Source organism: Doryrhamphus excisus, linkage group LG3 (genome assembly GCF_037039965.1).
Source record: "Doryrhamphus excisus strain RoL-2023G ecotype Guam linkage group LG3, RoL_Dexc_Guam_v1.1, whole genome shotgun sequence".
Lineage (NCBI taxonomy): Eukaryota > Metazoa > Chordata > Actinopteri > Syngnathiformes > Syngnathidae > Doryrhamphus > Doryrhamphus excisus.
In genome coordinates this window covers 19,225,666-19,250,529 of record NC_136359.1, presented here as the reverse complement: position 1 = coordinate 19,250,529, position 24,864 = coordinate 19,225,666, and the positions used below count along the sequence as shown (strand labels likewise).

The window sequence follows — 24,864 nt, the reverse complement described above, 5'->3', positions numbered from 1 at the left end:
AACAAGACCAGTCACACTCACATTCATACCTATGGACAATTTGGATTCACAAATTAACATGTTTATGGAATGTTGGAGGAAATCTGAGAAAACTCAGGTGCGCACAGGGAGAACATGTCCAGGTCTTCCTGACAACATGCTAACCACTCATCCACCGGGTGGTCTATATTCATAAGGTATATATAGTATACCTTCTATCGTAGTGTTCTTTTTCAAAAACACACTAATAAACCACCAAGAGTTTGTTCCCTGTTGTCAGCCATGTCAGCAGTCTCTCTCTACTTCCTGCTACGACCAAGATGGTTGAGAGTGCATTAAGCTGTGTTGTTCAATGGTCCTTGACCAATATTAAGAAGTAGTGGGATAGCATGCTGCGATTTATGTGCTGTGAAGACATTATGAATGCACATGCATATGACAACACACAGCTAAAATGGATGGATGGATGGATAGACAGACAAAGACCGATAGATGAATAGTTGTGTTTGCTTAGATCTAAATTATAGCTTGATTAAAGTCCAACAGAGGGCTACAGTAAATCCAATGCGAATGTCTGCAGCAGTTCCTCCAAAATGGGAAATATTGATCAGCATGATTTCCCTGGGTAGTAGGGAGCTACAGAGGAAGAGTGGGAGACATATATAAGGGACTTGGAGCTTGGGTTTTAAAAAAGCAGAGAAAAAAATGTGTCATTATGGATCATTTCTTGAAGCATGGCTTCTCTGAGTGGTCTTTGATAGTACGGCAAAAGGGTAGTTTATCACTGGCTGCATGGGAACCTAAGGAGTGGTTGTCTTATGTTGGTTTTACGTTATTAATTTGAACCACAGAAGGTCATCGAGGTTGCTATAGTCGTGAGAACCAGTTGTTATCTTAACACAGCTGTCGAGCTGAAACTGGAGTGACTGATTATGCCATTGATTGTTAACACTGTGAGAGAGGAGCCTTTGCAATCATTCTCAATTCACAGCTTTTTTTCAATTCTATGATTGCATTTTGTCAGGAAAGCAAACAGGCATTATTGCTTCTTGACTGCATTTTCTCCTGGAGCCAGCAAGAAATGTAGTCCAAATATCTTCTCACCAATTACGTCTGAGACACCTTCAATCTGCTGCAAGCCAACCAAATGTCAAATTGTTCCAAACGCATGCTAATGCAGGAGAAACCTGTAAGGGTGGAGATGGGACGGGGGCTAAATAGAAAATAAACATGACAAAAACTGTGAAATTTGAAACAAAGAGGTTGAATCCTGAGCAGCTGGCAAGGAATGAACTCTTCTGGAGAGGGAATGCCAGTTTCAGAGCGCCCCGAGCATCGATTTGGAGCCAAGGCAGTAAACAGCTTTTATCAGCAATAATGATGGCATAATCCCAGCTAAAGAGGAAAGTAGCATATGGTGCAAAGCTTACAACTGCAATCCTAACAAAGTAGGGGGGATTTTCATCACTTTGGCCATTTGTAAGACATTCTGCCAATTATTGCCCCCCCCCCATTCAAGGGTAAATATATACACTGTAAAATGCACAAAACTTGTATCGTACATACCTCATATACACACAAATTGCATCAACAATTTCTTTACTTATCTTCAAAATGTAAAAGTGCACTGCTAATATAATATTCAGTCGTACATGTTCTTATAGTGAGAGGCTTTGTAAGGTGACAACAGCTTCCCTGCAAGCAAACGGGGAGACACTCTAATGCCATACAGATGCACATATCAGGTGGGAGTGAAGAAAGCATAGCAAATCCACATGAAGTTCAGACCATGACTATAGCTGACACTTAAAGACAGCAACTTTCTTTTCTGCTGTGTCTATATTATGTTATATTACTGTAGCTCCCTTCATTAAAACAATAAACCTTTCCTTTAACGTTGCCAAATAACAGTCGGGACTGACTTCAACCTCCTTGGCATTGATTTTCCTACGAGCTGTGACCATTCATTGTTTGTGACATTTTCCTGTCGGCTCCATATTTTTGTCAATTACTTGACACTGGAGCATCCGAATGAAAATGGGCGTCGTATAATTAAGGATGTCAATTCTCTGGCAACAGTTTTATCTGGCGTTTATCTGGCGAGTGTTATATATAACAAGGAACATGAGAAAGATGTCAATTTGATATAGAGTAGGTCAAAAGTCGGGCTAAAAATTAAAATGACATTAAAATGTGCATCATATTCTGAAAACTCAGATATTGGGAACTGACTAGGCCTATACTGGCAGAAAAATGACATACTCATTCATATCTGTATATTTTTTTGCACATGTGTGATGTTGTGATGCTCCACACAGCAACAAGCTTGCGAGGTCTGTATGAAATTCTTTTCAACAAACAAGACAAACAACCATTCATAGCCACATTCATACCTATGAACATTTTAGAGTCATCAATTAAACCTAGTATACATGTTTTTGGAATGTGGGAGTGTACCCGGAGAAAACCCATGCATGCAAGCGAATAACATCCAAACGCCACACAGAGATTCAAACCGTGTGGCCAACATGCTAACCGTACCACCGTGCAGCCCCAATGAGATTCGTATTTGTTAATTTATTAAGACTAACCTGGGAAAAAAAGACTAACCTGACTTACTTGTTGATAGTAGGAGATAGTTATTTGAGTTGGCTATTTGTCATGACTTTTAACATGTTTAAAAAAAAAATGTGCCATTTTTTCGATATCTTACACGATATATTGCAGTATATGCCTTATTTGAACAAAAAAATTTTTATTTGTGAAACCCATCCTATGACATCTCAGTAAAAGACGTATAATAGTTACTTTATTCATTACATGAGATGTAACCTGACATTAGTTTGAGGGAAGAACTGCTTGCTACGCTTGGGTAAACTGCATGACACCATGATGCAGAAGCATGGCTCAAAGTGCAGGTAACAAGTCTGTAATGCGTTCAGGCAGGGAAAATGAACAGTAGGTGTCCGTGCAAACTGAAATCACAAAACCACTAAAAGGTCAAAAAGATAATAAAGTTCTCTGGGTTTAGACTCACATGGTTAACAATGTTGCAAACATAGCATGTTGCATAGACAATGAAACTGTATCGGCCTACTGCCCACGGTCAGTCTAAGAAACCATCTAATTACAACTTACGCTGGCATCAAGCCAAAAACTGAACTCAACACACAATAACCAGAAAAAGGAAGAATAAGAGCACAAAAGTGCAACTACAGAAACAAAACCAAAACTGTCTATGAAACTGCTGCTGAAATCCAGATTGGCAATGAGGTGCAATCGGATACCGGTTAGAAAGCTACTGACTGGGCAAACTTGGGCCATCCAGCTACATCAGGCCCGCCAAGCTTCATAATCTGGCCCACTGCGCCTTTCCAAATTCCTGATTTTTTTTTTTAAATCTTTAACATGGAAACTGTAATCATCAACATGACTTGCAATCCTATTGTGGCATACTTGAGTTGCCAAAATAGTCAAATGCAATAAGCTGCCTATTGCACCATGTGGGCATACAAACATTCTCACAGCAAGGCATGCTGGGTACCCTGTTTCTACCAACATTTTGCCAAATTTTGTCGCATTTTTGCTAGATTGCAAAATATGTTGAGGAGGTCGTTAGAAAAGTAAAGAATGAGGGGTTAACATGCTCTTAATATCCAATGTTTATTTCATATTCTTGTTGCAGCTGGACTACCCAGAATGCCTTAAGGGCATTTGGAACCAACATTTATAAGTTATGTGTTATGTTTAGCACTTCGATTTATGTGATGCATTAACTTGCTGTTGATGTGAGCAAGTATGTCGTTCTGTTTAATGTCGCCTATATACGGACGCCCACTCCGCCAAATTTATGTAACCCAATGTGCCCTGCGAGTCAAAAGGTTGGCCCACCCCTGGTCTGAGGTGTTATGATAATGACACTTAAAATTGCTTGAATAGTTAATAAAGAATGACGTTAATAATTTGATTCTGGAATTGATTTCGAAAAATCAAAACAAACTGGAGGATCCTTGAACGGATTGTGTTCGACCTTTTAGGTTCCACACTCTTCTTGACCAGCTCTCCCAAATGTATTTTTCCCACTTTATAAGCAGACCACATTGTTTGCCCTCTATTATACCCTCAATATCACGTACCAAGAACGACAACAATTATAGCACAAGTAACCTTGACTCCCCGAATGATATTTGATATCAATAATATTAAGTGCAGCTATAATGAGATGAATATTCTCTATTTAGCGTGGCAGCTTCAGGACATATTCTGAAGGGAGAAGTGTGTGCTGCAGCTACATGCTGGTCACTCTTAGTTGTCAAGGCTGATTTATTGCCTCCTAGCTGTTCAATTTCACATTTTGTCCTCGTCATATCCCCGACTCATGATCATTCTGCACTGACCCTTGTAGGGCAGGCAGGGAATATTGATAAAACAATTATCTGCTTGCCGTTCATTTGATTTTCCATTTCAATTACGGATTGGAGGAGGCAAAAAGAAAAGATTGCGGCATTGATTTTTTTTTCTACCTTCCGCAGGAAGCAGACAGGCTTTGATGGGATGCTTTGGTGACATGAAGCGAGTGAGAGGGTTGAAATACGCTCTAGCTTTAAGCGCAGTACAAGTTTTCAGAGTGATATACTATTTATAATGACCCCACCCATCTTCTTAGGTTCCTATTCTATCAAACGCATGTACCTCATCTGAGTACAGTAAATTATTTCAGTGATTAGTGAGCAAACAGTATTATAGAATTATCGAAAAGGCTTTTACCCAAAGGGAAGGACCACCAGCCAACAAGTTCACACTGTAGCTGTCCGGAGGTAAAAGCTGTATGTGCCGTGCACTTTGGAGGCCAAAGGACCTAAAGGTCATAGCAGTTTGTCAGTGACACCATTTCACTCTTCCCCCTTTCTGATGGTCTGCCACTGTCTATTTGTCACTCTAAAATGACAACAGAGCTGCATCATCCTTTTTTTCCCTTCAGCACTGACACAATGCTCCACCACCTTCACATAGTGAAGCACTGTGAGAAAATGCAGAGAAATAAACGGTTTCACATTAAAACAAACAAATCCATGAGAATAAACTAAACAAACCAAATGTACAGTGAACGTTTGGAACAGTTCAATGCCAGTAAAGTCAGCCATAAATCCATTACCACATAAACCAAATAGAGTCTTCTGTAAATGATTTGGAACATTGCTAATGGGTAAAGACCAACTGGGAATCCTGGTAAAATAGCCTTTGGGGAGCCTGAGAAAATCTGCCTCAGTGAAGTGGCCGGCTCACGGCCAAAACCCTGTGCAGAGGAGCAGGGAGGGGAGCCTACACAGCCAGACACACACATATTCACACAGGCCAGTGTAATAAAGCAAGTGGGCTTTCAAAGAATGTCCATCCACAGAGAAGAGAAGGTTAAGTTCATTTCTTGAGCATTATCATGTATAAATGCGTACGACTTACAAGGACTGATGATAAGTCTACTCTAATGTAGTATAGTCCAGCACAGTCACAAGCAGCAGCAGCAGCAGCAGCACGAGTGCTTCCTATGCTTCACCACACATGCAAGCTCCCAGGGGATTTCACATGGCTCAACTTAAGTAAGTTTGGCTTTGATCAAAGTTTGGCTTTAGCATGATTGGTCTGCTAGCTACAAATCAGGGGATCAGAGAGATGAGACCAGGGCCAGGGGGTCCTGGCAAAGACTCCTTCCCAAAGCTCCAGTGCAGCCTTCCAGCACCAGATTATGTTGGGCAATTAAGGTAATGAACTGGATAACGCAACAGTGTATAATGAACCTTTTAAAGCCATTCTCTACGGTGTCTCATATAGCTTTTCTATTACAACTTCCTCATTCACTTATAACACTGTCTCCTATTTTGTAGGACATTGTATAACATTTGCAAGGAAAAAATGTAAAAAGCGACTGAATTTTTATGTGAGAGCAAAATGGTCGAGAATGTTAAGATTTGTATTGCCTTTGTTAACCCACCTGTATGCACACACTCATTCTGTGTTAGGTTCACTGGTACAGTACATGCAGGATTGGACATTCAAGTTCCCCCCACGAAACCACCGTGCTACTGGTCCGCCTGCTCCCTTTTCATTTGAACACATTTTCTAACCCAAAATTTCACTTCAATCTCACCTCATCTCTCCATACTACATTAACCCCTGGCAATTGCCTTCCAAATGACCCCATTAAGCTGTAATTGCCTCAGCAGGCCTGCTCCCTCGCTTGTAATTCTGTGCAGCGAACCCACCAGACGTTCCCCCGGCATTGTTTCATGTTCTGGCTCCCATCATCCAGTTCAGTTCAGATGCTGACCCTCCCCTCCCCATTTTACTTCCATCTCTGTCATGGCCAGAACTGGGGCCGCTCGCCACTACCAGGAGTAATAACGGACCTTCAGCACAGTACTTCATCTCCAAGGAAGAGGTACAACCAATTCAGATTACCTTATTTGTTGGCTCCTTGCAGCATTCAAGTCCCGGAATATCATCAAACCAAGGGTGTGTACAAGGGTTCAGTTTCAGTGATGGGTTAGTGGTAAGAATGAATAGTGGAGCATCAAAAAAAAAACAAAATTTGCATATTCTGCGGTCCATGGGTCACTGCTGGATGCTTCGAGTACAACCTGGTGATGACACTCACTACACAGCTCCCAGCAGAACTTTGCTGTTCTCGCTAGGGAGCAAATGCCAAGACTACTCAACTTTTTGACAAAGGCCTCCATGGGTAACTAACGGACAAATGTGGAGAGGTGGAGAAAATGATTCTGACAGTGATGTATTGCAACTAGTTGCAGGTGTCAAAAACAAGATGCTCTCCCCAACATTAGTGTGCATGCACAAGATACTGTATATGGATGTATGCATACACTCCCCCCCCCCTCCCCCCATGTGTGTACATCCCTGCATGTGGAGGATGCTCATGTTGCCTCCAAGCCGTTACATGTGACATGGGTATGAGGAGGGACTAGGACTAATAATCCTTTCTGCACTCCCTCCATTTCAAGCAGCACATCCTCCCTGCCACCCAGAACAGATTGGTTAGCTCATAAAATCCCTCAGCAAACACATACACACACATGTGCACAAACACAAACACACACTCTACGTTGAACCTATAACATTAGTAACCTTCTGTTGGCTTATGTTCTGTTTGTTTTAGGAGCACTTTTTAGCAAACACTATGTCGACAATACAGAATTCGATTTTCCCTTCCGCACTGCTGCTCTTTACCGTGATATGAAACATGAATTGCAAATGAATTCTAATCATGAGCTACACTATCTCTCTGTGAACACATAAAGCTTCAGGAATGCTTTAGATCACCGCATTGGCTGTTTTCTTGTTTATTTAAATTCACCCTTTTCCAAAGCAAATGTTCCCAGGAATCAAGGTGTTTTTGTTGCAAAGCTCTAACTGATCCGGTGGGATTTGCTTCCAACAGCCTGTCTCTCCCTCGCCTTTCAACACCAAACTGTGCGCTCCAATCAAAATGAACCACCAGGGACCCCCGCTTCCTCCCCCCCTGAGCTACGCCTGCTCCAGGTCCTGTGATAGCAGCCTCTCCGCCATTGATCGCCGAGTTTAGCACAGCGCATGCATGCCACCGCAGAAAACAAAGACCTCGCTCCCTTTAATAGTGGCTCACACCATTAATGCAGCTAATGTCTTCTGTTTGCTTCTGCCCTGAAGAATGAATGAAAGAAAAGACGACAGCAATTAAAAAGGTTAACGAGGATCCAAGTCTAGTTACAACTCATCTTCTTCACACAAATCCTTTAACCTCATAAATAGGCTGATATCCTTTGAGACATGCATTCACACGCCATAAGTGGAAAAAAAACACACCTTTGTGTCTTCATCATAATTTCATATTACAAATCTAATTGCAGATGGTGAATTCAAAAGGGGCGACACGGCACCATTGATCCACCCAACACAGACTAGGAGGATCTCATGAATTAGGAATGAGATAAATCACCATTAACCCCACACAACCCAGCTTGTGGTCGACCACGACACTTGACAACCACAATGCATCCCTTTTTGTTAATATTCAACACAGCTCTTCTTGGGAATGTACAAATATAACCCCTCAACGAATAAAGTGGCTCTGTTTGTTCAATCAGGGACTGATTTAATTGTGACAGAGAAAAAAATTCTTCTATTTTCTGTGTGCCTCGATAAAATTGCCATCATTTTTAATTAATTCTTAATTAAAATATATTACACCACAGCTACTACCCATCTCTCTTGATATTGTAACATAATCAATTCAGAACCATTTACATATCATTAATTAAAAGCTTTCCTCTCTCATCCTTAAAATCATAATGAGGGCTGATTCCTCATTAGGAACCTATAAGGGAGAAAATAACAATGCAGTAGAGAATAGATGGTGCATCCCGCAGTGGCTCCTTTGTATCTAAGACAATTTTAGGAAAAAAGGATTTTGAATTTATTTTGTTCACTCATTTTATGTCCATTATACTTTATCAGTCATTAGCTGAATCCCTTACAGTAAAGAGTAGATCAAATAATAGCATGACAAACATGTGAGCCCCAAAATATTGTACAAATGAAAGAAAGCTTGGCATTCAACACACAAAAACAAAGTAATTATTTTGGTTATACATGCGCACTTGTGTCATCTACTCAATCCACTTGTGGGTAATGATGCTGGACCAGAATAAATAAATGCCCCAACCTTGGAATTAGTTTACATGCAAACAAAAACATGCATGGTCCTTTACGCTGGCAGACAAATAATCCTGTATAAATATAAACACGGGTTTTATACTTGTTGAAAAGGCTGCATAATTCAGTTGAATTGTACATTGTACTGAAGCTATGCTAACAAGGACAGGGGATCATTTATTTTCCAGACTTAAACACACACACATACATATCTTTCTATCTTGGGCTCACTTTTAAAGAAGAGTAATAATATCAAATAATGATGGCTATTGTTATGCAGAGGATGCGTATGTCCTGATTTTTATCACCCGTCTTTCACAGGTGTTTCGACATTACGTGTCAGTGCTGCACGTGTGGGGCTTCCACATGTCAGATAAAAATCACTGCACTTGCTGTTACGGAAGCCTGACAGCAATTTATTTGAATGTTTTGTCACACCGCTGTTGGTGCATTTTGTGTGGGCTGCTCGGCGGAATGGCAACAGCTCGCAGTTTCATGACAATTGCGTGCACATACTTGCAGCGCACACGCTCAGATTAGCCACAGATCACAGATGCACGCTGCATTGTCTGCATGTGTGCATCCTGAGCACATAAATAACCATTTGTTTATTATTTAACCTGTGAAGGCAGGTGACAGTAGATAATTAACATCTGCATTACTCCAAAATACACTTTCACCTTTTGGTTATATTTATTCTATGAAAACAAACATTTGAAATACTCCAAGCTATATTGGAGCAAATCAACAAGTGTGTTCAGATGAAATCATAATTTAACTTTTCTACAATATTCAAATAACATTTTAATAACCCCCTGGTTTAAAGCATATAAAATCCAAAGCTCCGCGCATTTTTTCTCTTCTTGACAAAGAATACTGAGTGAGTTAATGAAACGCCGCCAAAGACAGGAACTCTATTTTTACACTGTGATAATTAAAGTACGACACAGTTATAATTTACAGCTATAGCTTAATTGCATAGGAAACGTTAAATGTGAGAAATCTATGAAAGGAGATTAAATGTATGTGAGTGTGTGCATGTGTGTGTGTGTGTCTCGCTCAAATAGAATGACTGAAGGTGCATCGACAAACAACAAGACTGTATCTTTTAGCATCACAGAACATATCAAAGAGTAGCTAATGAAATATGCATTGTCCTATTTTTCAGCTAGCAGGCCCCTTGACAAATGGACTACAATCCAAAATCTCCATAAATCACTATTAAGGACAAGTATATCATCACCAGCGCATACATCTTCCCCAGCCTGACCTGTAGACTAATGAGAAAAGGCTCAGACTATCTTGTCTGATTAATTAATTCAAAATGTCGGCTGTTATTCAAATGTGAGGTTGGTGTTATTTGAATAACACTTGACAGCAATGCCTGAAGAAATAATTTCTGCTTTGTGTGATATTACTGATGATGATGCTCCTCGAAAAAGAAGAACCAAAGAAGTATTTTTTTTCCCCTGCTTCACCCGTCCATTTGCTTTCGCTGCCTCACCTTCACATTCACAATCGCGCAAAGAAGTATTTCATTACTTTACCACCCCCGCCCCCTCACAATTATGGTTCTTACTGTGTTTTTTTCCCTCCTGTTTGTATTCCCACCCACCGCCAGCCCAGATCTACAAGGCAGAGGTTTGGCTCTGTGAGAGACATGCTGGCAAAGAGGAAGGTCATGATTTTTACAACTGCAGCTCCCATTGCTGACAGCCTGTGCTGCCAAAGTGACACACTCTGTTTGGCTTTCCCACGTTCATACAGCACACCAGCACTTTGTCTATATCACAGACCCCCACCCCCACATACACACAAATGCAAATTCACACATGCACAAATACACATTTAGACTGTGTTCACAGTGTACCAAAAAAACCCTGTCCACACCAATGGCATTTTTTTTTAAATGCTGCCCACACAAAACACATTTACAGGCTGTCAGGTGTGTGCCAATACAACCGGTAGAGCTATAAACTGCAACAGTAAGACCACGATTAGCGAAAAGACAAAAACAACATCAAAATAAAGAAAATGAGACACATTCTTATGGTAAAGTATAATTACTACAAAACCTTATCTGTATACAGAAAGTTAATTTAATTAATCACATGGCATTTTTTACCATAATTAACTTATGTGTAACATGACAAGCCACACTTCTCTGTTACACAGTTACACAGGCTGACACTCTTTTTTAAAAAAACTTTACTGCTACCTTAACACACCAACAGCAGTGTTCAACTCCAACATCATATACGTGTGTATCTCCAATTGACATATGAGTCTCTCCGTACAACCTCGGAACTACACATCCTCGTTCTCCACCACGCTACAACGAGATGCATTCACTGACTCGCCAAACGCCGAACATCAGCACAACAAAGGCAGGTCATAGGAAATGACTGGAGAACAACTACTAACGTTCATTCAAGCAATCCTGTATTCTCCACACAAAAAAGAGCAATGGCTGGATTTAATTGTGCAGAATTAAAGTGTGGTATCTCTTTCTTTCTTCTATCCATACTGTACTATGTTTTATTTATAGGTGTTTAATGTTTAAATTATAGGATCTGAATATCTGTAACTCCGGTCTAGTTCAAAGGAATTGTTGAAAGACAACAATAGCAATAAGACAAGCAAATCATATTGTGGTGTATATTATGTTTTAGCAGGATTTAGAATTTTTGTTTATTTGAACCCGGTATAATAATAATAATAATGATAACAAGAAGAAGAATAAACATTATGATTAAACTACACAATTGTCTCACATACATACATACATTTGTCTAGGGTGTGAATAATTTTGGTCTTTACTTTGAATGAAATCTCAATTTAGGAGATTGTGGTGCATACAAGCCAAAGACAAAAGCACACAGGCGTTCTCATCTACAAAAAGGTTTTGGAAATGCATACGTTTGTAAAACATTTGTGGAAAAAATACTTGTTTATAAAGTACCTGTATTTGTGTGGCATGACTGCAAACAGAATCTCAAAGTTGGAAAGTTCTCAGACTTGCTTTCTTCTTTTCATCTTGAGAAAAAAGTGCATGAAGGGGGTGGGTATGAAAAAAAAAAAAAAGCACACCAAGACCGTGCGTGTGAGGGCCTGGGGGCAGTGCAAACCCTTCTATCGCTTCCCTCATCAAGCATGGATTCTAATCAGGGCTTGGAAGATATAAGACGCTCAGTCATTAAATAAATTAACTCTGCCACTCCATGCTCTCCTTCAGCACCCGGGAGAGGCTTGTCGTGCTCTGCATACTTACATAGGCATCTCCAAGCATCACACACTTCACCTTCACACATTAGCCTATCAGCCTGCCAACACACACACACACACACACATATATAAACAAAATTTAACATCTAATGTTGAATATTTACAGGAGAGGAACCACACCTCCTGCCCCTGAACAACTGATTCCATTCACATGCAAAGCTTTTACTTAATTGCATTAAGAGAGCAAAAACAAGCCTCAGGAAGGTCTCATTGGTCTCCCTCCTGCAAATGTAAGACGACATGAGTGAACAGGACCATAGCTGAGGGTCTTTCATCAAACAAATGCAGCCATGAAGAGGACGAGAGCTCACTGTCGGCATACTATCGCTTACACAGGCGGTCAAAGCTGACAACCATCTTCACGGAGCACCTGCACTACAATGGATCAATAAAGGAGGTGACTCATTCACTGTTTAAGTCATATCCTTGCACCCACATCATCTTCCGGAGCGCCGTGATGTAAAAAGTGCACGCTTAATGCACATCAATCATGCTGGGACAGAGGGAGTGCTTACTTCAAGAAGCCAGCATGAGGCGCACACACCAATTCGGGAGAATAGCGGTTGTCGAAATTTAACATGTGAATTTTAAACTGCATTTTGCAGAGATAAATGCCTTTAGAAATTCCTTACATTGCAATTCATATCATTTTAATCCACCATTACTTTGTGAGGAAGGACCCGGGGGGGCACATTAGAGAAAGTAAGAAATGAACAGAAGGGTCTGGGGATCTCTCTTGCAGACACAATTAAATATTCATGTGTCTCCTCCTAGGACACAACAGATACAGGTCATAATGATGGCAACGGCACACCACCATTTTGTTCACACGCTTGGCTCTGCCTCAATGGGTGTGTGTCATTTAAGTGAAACACAGGATCCAATTTTGAAATTAGAACTAATTCATTGTTAACTCTGCCAAAGAGGTTGGGATTCCACTGACTATTTGTTAGATTTTTACCAAACTTTGACGAGCAATGGGGTTTCGGCCAAAGAAGAAACCACAATATTTTGGTGCAGAAAAGATGTGTAGCCAGGATTTTAACTTTTTGTTAACAGCACAAGAGGGTTTTGTTAGACATGTTCCTTATTTTTCAGTGAATAATGCATGAATACTAATGAAAAAATACAAACATCCAGTTTGCATGATGTGGGTATCGAAAGCGGGGGCTACAATTTGGTGCTGATCCAAATTAGGATTGTTTGGTCTTGGCAGTGCCTACACCTCCTGTGTGCCAGTATACCATATTATCGCTTTAAATCATCTTGCATAATGTTATGAAAAATGCTTTCAGTGTGATATTCAGGACATTTAATTGTCTGCATTCAAATTACAAGCACGTATAGCTGTAAACATTACTTTACTGCTGTGCATTGTGCCATGTTTGCTACATTAATGTACTCTGGATGACCTCCACTTTTGCAAGAAAAAGCTATTTCTCCTTTTTGTTTTGTATTTCAAAGCCAATCCGGGAGGAGGAAGAAGAGGAACAGCATTCCCCCGTTCACCGTCATTAATCATAGCTTTCTGGGAGCAAGCGCATATTAATTTCTGTCATCCCAAACATCATTTGGTATTGTTAAGCCACGGCTTAGTGCTCGTTCACCAGCAGACGCTGGTCATTGCTGCTGGTTGAGGGAAGACAGGGCCTGTGTGGCTGTGTTTCAGAGCAAGAGGCCTTTATCCCCAGGGCTCTGACACCAATTAAGCCATTTCACCGAGAGACGAAAACAGGACCCGCTGTTTCAGTGTAACATGAGCCAGCACCTAGCCTGCTGGCCCATTGCCATCTTTCCATTACTTGAGACACAAAAATGCACTTCAAGGACTTAGAATAATAAAAAAGATGGTTTGCTCAGCCAATGGTCATACCTTACTGACAGCTGGCTAAATTACAAAGGCAGGCGAGTCAGTGTTTATGCAGTGATCAGCGGCTGGGGTCATTGCAGTCTCCCAGTACAATAGTTAATTAAAGGCACCGTGCATGCATATTTTATTTCAGAGACAACATCAAAACAATTTAATAGTAGTGTGCCTGAACTCATATAGGAAAATGCTCAGTCTGCACTTCATTTTCCCCACAGTTGCCCACTGGCAGGCAGCAGTGTGGAGCTTAACTCTCGGCTAACACGGAATAATGCAAGGTTTGTTATGAATTAAATATTAGAGATCTTAACACAAGCAGCCAATAAGAATTATTTGCCTTATTAAAGCGGCAGAAGACGCTGATTAAAATTTCATTGCATAGCCGTCTTTTTCCTATTTCTGCCTTCAATACATCATTCTAATGTAGGAAACGCTGAACAGCAGAGCAATGAGGAGAGGGTCTTCATTTGCTTGCTTGCAAATGAGAGCAATAATAGACTGGATTCCCCTTTTTTTCTATTTTGGAGAAACAACATTAGACAAGAGCGGTGATGTATTTTCACCAGAGACTGATATCAAAAGATGTGTGTTATAAATGGCTTTTGAACTATAATTCTTTCATTGCTCTCCATACAAAGATGGATCATCTGTCGGGGGACACCGGTGTGTATGAGCACACGCAACAGCAATACCAAAGAAAAGAATAAGGGAATTTAAGAAAATAAAACACATACCAACGCATGCTAGCTGAGCAACAGCGAAGGACAGCCAGATTCTTCCCAGCGTCCCCACACTCACAAATGATTGGTCATTTAGTTGTCCACGTGTAATGTGTACAGAGTAAATGAACATCATGGTGTCTATTGTCCCAGGAGACAACACTAGAGTTAATGAAATAGGGACCTATAAATAGCAGAGTCATTACTGAGAGGACTTGCTTTGCGCCAGTCTTTCACTCAAGCCCTCCTTGCACTAATAACTGGCTGCTTGGCATTAGATACATAGCAGCGCGCCCATTGAAGGACACGGGTGTAAACACCCTGCTACTGGAAACTCTGGAGGTGTAATGTTTAAAACAAATTCGGTGAAACGGCAGCGCTGAAAGCTGGTGGAATATTATGCACACTGTGGAAACAAGCAATGCCATAACACCTCATAAGTCATGGTTATTGTTGAATAAACGTTTTTTTCCTCCTGTGTGTGAAGTGTTTTTAAAAACCCACCTTTGACTTTTCTGTGATATGGTAGTCGTTTATTTTTGTAAGCTGTGTAAAATGCAAACACAAACTTTTTAATTATTTCCAAGATGCATCCGAGTGTTTTTAAATGTTATTAGATTAAAACTATATACATTTTGCAGAGCAAGCCAAGTCAAATTTTGAGCTTAGTAGATCCCACTTTCACCGAGGTTACTTTCCAGGATCACCAGTGAAATCTGCGACATGCTGATCAAAATGTTTGACACAGCGTGCTCCTCCCCTTCCAGACCCTCCTTCTAACTTGACTTGATGTTCTCCTCCAATTTCAGATCAACACTTGCAATAAGAGTGTCTAATTATAAGATTCAATTTAACTCCGCAACCCTCTCCTTTTCTCTTCAATATGCCTCACACTTTATTAAATGCATTTTAATGAATGATAATGGAAAATGATCAATGGAATGACAGAATCTGAGTTTCACTTTCACGTCTCAGAGCAACTATGGTGCATTCAAGGACCAAACAAAGTGTGAAACCTCAGCGCTTAACCAAAAAACATTCTCAGTGAAGCATACACATGTAAAAATTGTGGTCTTTTGTTAGCAATGGTACATGTTTGCTGTACATTCTACCTACATATTTATAAATTATGACCAATTTAGGATGAATAAGGTGTTTTTTTGAAAAAAAGAAAAAGACAGTAAATCTGCAAATTACCCAGGCCATGCATGTAGAATCATTAATGTGGGGGTTTTCACAGTATTCTGCTTCAGGTTTATAGAAGGTAATACTGGTTTAAGCAACATAGAGCAAGAAGAGGACAATAAGTAGCAACCACACACCAACTGCTGTAAACTCATTTCAATCAATCCTTCCTTTTTGCATCCCAAACAGCCTCTGCTGGTTGCCAACGCCTGAAGATAACTATTTCACCACCTCTGTCATGCCTAATTAACAACTCAGACGTACAATTCAGAAATTTTGCAATTAACCTACTAAAATATTGTTGGAGGATGCTAATTGTTATGCCAGTTGCCATAAAGACTCATTTGCATAACGTATGTGCAAAAAACAATTATGAGCTGTTGATCGCACAGGAGCCTGCTGAAAACGCTTCCAGGGACAGAGGAGGAGGGTGAGAGAGAGAGAGAGAAAGAAAGGAGAAAGAGAGAAATGTGCAAGATGGGTGCAGATGGTGAGACACCACTGGATCATTGTGCAAAAAGCAGATAGTAGCAGTGCAAGGCATCTATATATACACGACACAAAAGCATTTAGCCTTCCAAATGAAACTGATATATCCTTTGTTTTGTTTGGGTTTTTTGTGTCCTCTCTCCTTGCCTGGCTTGCCTTCATCTCCTTTTTTTGTTGATGGAGAATCGGAGGGTGTTTGGAAGCTGCGTAGATAATAGCCATATCTTCCCGTGTCCACATCGCGCTTTAGAGGAGGAAACACATGCGGCCCCACTATTGAAAACAGTCAGGAACCCAGCTGTGTGTGAGCCATTGGGCACAACACTATCTAGTCACTGCAGCCGCATCATTGGGGCTCCCGGAGACAAAAAACAGCCAAAGTCAATTGTCTTTGCTGCTGAATAGCTTGCTGTTCTCTCCTGTGAGTGCACTGGAGCTTTTTCAACACCAGTCAAACCACAATATTTTGTTGCTATGTGGTTTCATACACAAAAATGAATAAAGCAATAATAATAATAAAATGTGCATTGATCATGATGACCGTCTGATTGAAATAAGCAGCCTCATTAAGTTTGTCAGGTAACATTGAAATTAATGTTCCCCGTAGATTTCAAAAATGCTTATCTCCTTGCTCCTAACTCTATTTACTGCAGGTAATGCTTTTAGTCTGCCTTGCTTGTGGTTAATTACAGCCTCATCCTGGCCTGTATTTAGTTAACACTGTCTCCCCTGCTCAACATCACATATAGCATGTAAGAGTCGATAAGCATTCCTGAAAGCATCTTTAGCTGTTTGTGAAAGGCACATCAAACATGCACGACAAGATTCTATGCGTGCAGTCCTCACTTCATTCGCAGCATAGCATCTCACCACTAACTTTGCAGACCTCCCAACTGATTTTGAACCTGATGAGTCAAAGGTCAGGAAAACAACAAGTCAATACACAGCCAAAAGCAACGCGATGCAGCTGAGAGAGCTGTGGAGAGGACTAAGCCTCTCAGTGGCGCTCCGTGATTTAGCCTGTAATAGTTCTGTGTAATCTCTTTCTATTGATTAAACCTCACTTCAAAGAGCAGTCCTGCAACACAACCTCTCTTTTCCTGGTCAGAAATACCATATGGAGGTAATCTTTCACCTTTGTTATTCTTGCCTCTCCCGCTGCTGTTGCCGCTGTGAGCCACTCTTCCAAGCATGAAAGCAAGACAGCAGGTTAAAATAAACCCAGCGCACAGGAATAATGCAAAACGCTATTTTCTGTGAATGCATTCACTGTGCATAGCAAGGGGCCATAGGTATCGCATGAATGTGCTCTTTGTCCCCCCAAAAAGAATTGCATATTTAAAATGGACATTCTTTTCTACAGCAAACAAACTATTAGACTGAAAGACACCTCTGACATGTATTTTATATGAACGCAAACCCAAAGAAATTGTATATGTGGGTGGTCCCAAAAACACTCAATTCGGTGACAGGCAAATTACTTCATGCTGCCACTTAATGTCATTTTTTTTGCGTAATGCTTGATTAGCATATCAAAGTGAATTAATACTTCCAGGCCAATAGAAATTCCAAAATATGCTGAAGCTCAACAAAACCAGAAAGTTCTGAAAGTCTTTAATGTGAGTTAATTCTCACTGAGTCTCACTGCTGCTTTGAAATAGTTTGCACTCCAGTATATTTAACATCGATGTGCAGGTAAAAGCCCAAAACGTTATTTGCAGTATACAGCGAGGTCCTACAATATAACAATTACACTACAATTATTTTCTTCGCTCACTTTCGGCTTCACTATTAAAGACCATTTCCATAGCCCCCCCCCAAGCCATTTGAGGAGACATGAAAAGGGCTACGGAATCCCTCTGAGCGATGCTACACGGGCCAGTGAAAGGTGCACTGTGTGCTGAAAAAACAAGGCGGTCAACAAGGCCACCACACCAGCTGAGCTCTGTCACTGACTCCAAACCACAGGTTACCCATGCACATGCACAAACGCACACCAACACTTACACAGTCTTCCCTGTAATACATGCACTTGTTTCCATGCGAAAACCTATCAATATCAGCATCTATAATTTTTCACCTGCAATTTTGTAATTTTTGCCTATTTTTGAGGCTCGGTTAAAACATGATGCAAAATACTGTGTTATATTGGAGTTGCAAATTCACTGAGTCCATGACATTACCTGAGTAGTAATTGTAAAAATGTACAAAAATATATCTAGTTTTTTGCAGTTAATGTAAAAGTCAGCACAAGTATTTCTTCATTGTGTAAGCTGCATCCTCTGTCCCTCTTACTTTGTCTTAGGAGCCGACACAAAGCTGAACACATCGGCTCGACTACTACCGACCTTCTGTGCGCCTCTGTGGCCGCCACCTGAGTAGGGGGGAGTTCATAAACTTTTATGATCTCCCCTGAGCCAATTTCCTCATAAACCGCACACAGGTCACAAATCTGACAAGTTATCAGGTTTGCTAAAATGACTCCAAATTCACACCATTGTCTTCTTCCTATTTCTTCTTTTGCGTGAGAAATGTAGTTATGTAAGAAGCAATAGTTTAAATATCATATTGCCTTTGCAGAATCACCGTCATTACAAGAACAGTTGTTAAAGGTAACAACAACGCTGCCTGTATGATCTATTTTCTTTTCAATTGCCTATATATTAAATGGTATTTTGGTCTATAGCCAGTGTATCTTTAAAATATGCATATGGACATTATATATAAAGTGACAGGTTAAAATACAATGTAGCGGCATTTAACATATTTTGAAGGAAAACTGAGTGACAAGTGACAATATTAGTATCAGTCTCAGGTATACTATTGCATTCACACACACGATGAGAGTTTATACATAATGTATGATGATTTTTTTTGCAGTCATTTTGGAAATGTGGAAATTTGTTGTGTAAGAATGAAAAATGCTTGATTCAAGTAGGAGTAACAAACGTGTAAGCCTTTATATGTAAATATATTTTTAAAATTCACAGCGTTCTTTTTAAAGCATAGGTTTTGTCCACTGCGTAGAGCATATGTTGTGTGATTTAAAACTTGATTTTTTTAATGTATTTTTTTTTATCAAAGCAGTTGCGGCGTGAATGATAGGGAAACATAACTTTAAATTTAATTAAAAATGCATACTGCAGATACAATACGAATTGTGTGACACAGTCATATTTAACAGTGTGACTAATTCATCTCGGCAAAGGTCGCCTCGAACCTGAAATGCAGTCATGGGAGGCAAAAGTGTGTGATTGCACTGTGGCACTACCGTTACATATAATGCGGTTTAACTGCTTGAAAACACAGTATGAACAATCTTACCTGTCTTTTCTTTGATTTCGCAGAGAACGCTGAAGAGTGCTGGTTTCATTCTGTGACAGTTGAGTCCATGTTTCCTGTTTCAGTATAAGACAAGATAACATATTGAAATAAGTTCACTGATATGTTACCTTATGCATTATTAAGTATCATTTAATTGCAGGTGTTTGGCTGCTCAAAGTAATAACCTTTTTTTTTACACTTTACACTAATGGGTCAGAGCATGTTTAGGTCAAATGTGATGTGTTTTCAAATCATAAATCATACACCTTTCCATCATATACTTAGACTACTGTTTGGCAACCCGATGATGTGTGCATACAAACTTTTGAACACAGCAGTCAAAACATTTAAATCAAAATCTGCTGTCTCCTCAGTGACAACTATCACATGTGCTCCAGGTTTCATGAGGCAGTAAATGCACCTGATTGTCATTAAATGCACCCCGGCATGGGAGCATGTATTAATAAGAATGATAACGTTGTCTATGGGGATGTAGTACAAGTTACAAAATCATATAAAACAACCAACTTTGCTTGCGCCTCGTCCAGGCTTTGATCAGTTATGGTCATAATTTGATGAAGGATGTCGCCAATGTCTTGTTTGCGTCCGTCCCCGTCCGTGCCATCATGTCCGTGCGGAGGCGGCAGGGTCATGCCCCCTTGTACCGAGTGGCCGGCCAGACTGACACCGCCGATCGACTGCATGATGCGGGCTTGATCGTCCATCGGAGCCGCTAAAGAGTCTGTGCACTGAGCCACACAAATTGAAAAACTCATATACGAAATGGGCTAGAACATGTGTCGGAGACAAGGAGGGTTGCACGGCAGTGTGGTCCGAAACACACACGTTTAAAAAAGAAAAAAAGAATATAGCAGGAATTTGGTGGCGAGTGTGCCCAAATTGACGCTTCCTCTTTACGCGCCGTCCAAATTGGCAAAACGGGAGGCGGCTTTTGTAGAATCTTTCATTAATATGACTATTTAATGTAAAACTTCTCTGTCAAAATTGCCGATAGTTGTCCATCTTATCCGGCACGAATCTTCACGCCAATCTGTCTTCTCTCTTTCTGTTGGATTTGACGGCTTTGGACACAATTGCTCCTTTGGTGATCTCTCATTTATTGGCGCTCCGGTGCATCTCTTCACAAAAATGTCCACAAAAATCCTCCTCGGGGGAAGCAAAAATATCCAACGTTGCGAATACTTCTTATATATAAAAAAAAATCTTAGTCTTGTGCAGAATCCCACGTTAAAAATGTGGTAGTGTCCAAATATTTTACAATAAAAAATGTGCAAAAAGTTGTCAGATGTCTGATTAGAAAAAAAAGAAGCAACAAGGATTGTAAATGAATAAGGATGCAGCGCTGTTCTAAAGCAATGCGCCAAAAATAAAAACTAAAAAATATCTCGCCTTGCTAAAATTTATGAGGTGCAGCGCGTGTGCCTGTGTGTGTTTTATGTTGTTTGATAGTGAGCGATTGACAGTGTGCCAATGCCACTCACTCAGTGCAGACGTGTCAGAGCAGGCAAAAAAAATACACACGCCAAAAAATAAAAAAAATAGAAAATGAAAATGCACGCCCCGCCCTGCAGAGGAGGGGTCTATACACTCCTGTCACTTCTCAACGGAGCAGCGAAAAAGCCCAAAATGTTACGAGCGAGTAGTTAGGCTGCTGATTATAGTGATGAAAGCACAGCCTCTGAAGGAAGGCGTCCTCGTGCGTGTCCTCGCGCGTGCACGCGCAGCTATGTGCATATCCCAGCGCAGTAATCAAGATTTACTTCTGCAAAGCAAGGCAGGCAAATACATAATGAGACTTTTATGCAGTTTGATGTAGAGCAGCGCGCTATCCTGCGGAGGCTTGGCTCACACTATAGGCGAGCGGCAGACATGTTTATATGATTGCAAAGTCAAGCTGGCTCCACCAATCCACGTCTAGAAGGAGCAAGAGTGACGACGCGCGCGTCCTATTGCTTGGCAGATGCATGATGCCCAAAGCCCACCCACTCAATCCCTCCATCTTCACACTGCCCCTGCACAGAAAAAAAAGGATGGCAACTTGTGATTGGTCGTTGCTACGAGCGACATCAATTGCACAAAGCAGGCGGCGCTGCTCGGTGCTCCTCCGCAGTTGCTATGGTAGCAGACACGTTGTTGGCCTGCAGGATGCAAGGCAGCAAATATACTGTACAGCCCTTCATTGAGATGACTGTTTGGGGCTGGATTATGGAATAAGTTTTTAAACGACAATTCATGTTGGAAAAAAAGGCCTTGTCTTGATAAGAAACTTTTATCAAAGATGCTTTATTGTGGTTTGTGTTGTCATGGTAATGATAAGTCTATTCACAATTCAGCATGTCTGAAAAAGAATCAGAGGAAGCAAGGCTGAATTAACCCTACCGCTTCTCCGAGTGTCAGAAATTCCTCTTAATTCCATTAAGAGGATAAGAAAAAAGGAAACAAATTCACTTTTGTTAAGAAATTTTAATTCCGTGCAGTTGTCCCTCACCACTTTGTAGTTTGAATTTTGCAGCTTCCCTATCACGGTTTGTCCAAAGTATATTAATTAATAAACTATGCTGTTTTGTGGTAGAGTATGGCTTTTTATTAGCCCAAAGATATGCAATTTGAAGAAAACATTATGGATTTTTTGCCGAAATCAAGCACTTTCAAGCATAAAAATTAGTTAATGAACTCCAATGCAAATATTATATTCAGACACATTTAAAGACGTTGTGATGATGTGTAGTATTCTATGCAGGTCACCGGGCACAGTAATCCCTAAAACTAAACTAAACCCCTGACATGCACTTCCTGCTCGCCCACCACTCAGCTCTCTTAGGGAACACATTAATAGCAACACACACAAGTTTGTTTCTTTCTGCTTTTTCCTGATTACAGAGTCGCATACTGATTTTGGCTTGAGGCCTTTATATTCATGAGTCTTATTTATGTCTTTAATGGCTTATTTATTCATATTATAATAGGTATTATAATAGGTATCATAGGTGATATTGGGTTGCTAGTGCATGCCTGGAGGGCTCTAATACAAAAATATTCCATTTATAAATAAAACCTACTTTGCAGAAATTCACTATAGTCATGATGGCAATTGGGCCACACGGAGATCGGGAAGACCTGGGTTTAATTCTCTGCCCGGGCATCTTTGTGGAATTTGTATGTTCTCCCTGCGCTTCTGTGGGTTTTTTCCTGGTACTCCGGTTTCCTCCCACATTCCGAAAACATCCATGTTGGGTTAAATGGTGACACCAAATTTTCCATGCATAGGTATGAATGTGAGTATGGTGTGAATGGCTGCTTGTCTATATGTGCCCTGCTATTGGCTGGCGACCACGCTTCTCGCCCAAAGTCAGCTGGGATAGGCTCCAGCATACCCCTGCTACCCTAGTGAGCATAAGCAGTATTGAAAATGGATGGATGACAGGACAGGACCCAATTAACATTATTAGTGTCATTATTATTAGCAACAGAACACGTCCACCATTCAGTGCATTCAGTGCAGAGCCCTCACACGGTGGGCTCGGTTGCGCACTTAGAGGGTCACTGACATGACCACCAAGGACTGAAACTAGTGTGTCTGGTCTGATGCAGAGGTATCCGATGACATGAAAATAAAGATTTTTTGGCTTCAAAGCACAGAATGTTAGGTGTAAATTACCTTGGCGCTTATCCTTCAATTATTGTTTTAAATTGGCTTCTTAATGAGTATAAAGTGTTCTTTTTAGCCCGTTTTATTGTTTTTTTCATCACCATCGCTGCTCTGCCCCGACATTGCTGTGAAAGTATCTTTTATATATAATGCTTTGAATGCTTGTCGCTATGGTGGCATAGTGGTTACAATACAATATGTAAATAAGATAGGACTGAGGCTGAATCCCAATTCTACCCCTTGGCCCTGTTCTTACCCCTTGGCTTTGCGCGTTCACAAGAATCAAGTGGTGTCCCAATTCTCCTTAAACCAAGGGATAAGGCATAAGTGCAAAAGGCTATTCACCACTTGAAACCTAGTGTGGTCAGGGAAACAAAGAGGGAGGCAGAGCTACTCAGTGTGGCGAAAAATTAAAGTAATTCCGCATAATTCCGCATAACATTTTTCCACCTTTCAATGTCCATGTTTGTGTCGTTGAAGGAGACAAGGTATTTGAATTTGTTTGTTGTTTTTGAAAACCTTTTCCCACAGATGCTGTCTGATGGTTATTGTGCTGCAGTCGGCATCAGTAAGGGCCTTAATTATGGTCGAGGACCGTCTAAGTCAATGAGAAAAATACATTATCGCAAAGGTGTTTATGGCCCGAACGGCGCAACCAAACAAGTAACTTTTCCACACAACATAGCGGCTTCAAATACGACGAGTAGCAATTGTGAAAGGTGTGTGCATCTTACCGCAGAGTTGTTTTATCCATCAGCCACACCAGCAAATGCTGGGATTTCATTGTTTGCACACAGCGGCAATGGCAAAGCATGCTGTTGAAACTGATACACGTCACTGTGTTCCATTTGTTGTTTACACATTTTTTGTCTGTTTTTTTTTACTTTTCCTTCTCTTTCATTACCTTGCAACTTCTTCTAACCAATCTTCAAGCTCCAACACCCGCTTCATTCTTCGTCCTCTGCGTGGGTGACATCGGCAGGTTTCTTCCAAACATGAAAAAAATCCTTGACTAATTTTTGTAATAAAGTTAATCAAATTATCCAAATAACGTTGCAGCCCTAATTATAACATGAGAAAATAAGTTAATATGAGCAAAACCCTCTAAAAATAAACACTCTAACAACGTTGCATCGTTTGATATACATGCTGTGATCATGCATTAAATCGTACACTGATGATAACGTGTAATAGTTGCAGTATCTTGTTGTATTTTGATGATTTAAAACACTACTCAATCTTATTTTCTCAGGGCATTAAAACATATACATACATAGTTCCGTCAACAACAACATCATCGATACAGCAACAACACTTATGATGTCCGCACTCATTGGGATGGCTTCATGTTCCAACACAAGACGTGTGCTCTTGTCCTCAGGTAAAAATGCTGGCAGCAAATGAGAATCTTGGTGAGTCTTTGGTGAGTTATTGAAATTGAGAGTTAAGTATCCACTCTTCTGTCTGTGAGTGACACTGAAACGAATGGTGAGCCAACGCTGTTGGCTGTTTTTTGTTTTTTTTCAAATTAGGTATTTCCCATGACGTCCATTCTTAGCTAGCTCATATTAACTTGTTTTCTCATGCTACATTGCACAAAAAAGATAAAGAAATGTGTTTTCATGTTTTTTTTTATTGTG

General features: G+C 40.5%; 1 protein-coding gene across 8 annotated transcripts in view; it reads right to left on the bottom strand.

Moving 5' to 3' along the window:
- pbx3b (pre-B-cell leukemia homeobox 3b) overlaps nucleotides 1-21,420 on the bottom strand; it is a 60,830-nt gene extending 39,410 nt beyond the window's left edge. For 5 of the 8 annotated variants that reach the window (XM_058070266.2, XM_058070262.2, XM_078789843.1 and 2 more), the window contains exons 1-2: nucleotides 20,083-21,420; nucleotides 19,555-19,628 (exon numbers count right to left, since the gene is read on the bottom strand). In XM_058070266.2, coding sequence (XP_057926249.1) covers nucleotides 19,555-19,628; nucleotides 20,083-20,330 — 322 coding nt within the window. In that variant the 5' untranslated portion in view covers nucleotides 20,331-21,420. Of the gene's footprint in view, nucleotides 1-19,554; nucleotides 19,635-20,082 lie in introns of all 8 variants that reach the window. The other 3 variants (XM_078789841.1, XM_058070261.2, XM_078789842.1) reach the window with 1 other exon arrangement.
- Nucleotides 21,421-24,864: the final 3,444 nt, after the last annotated feature.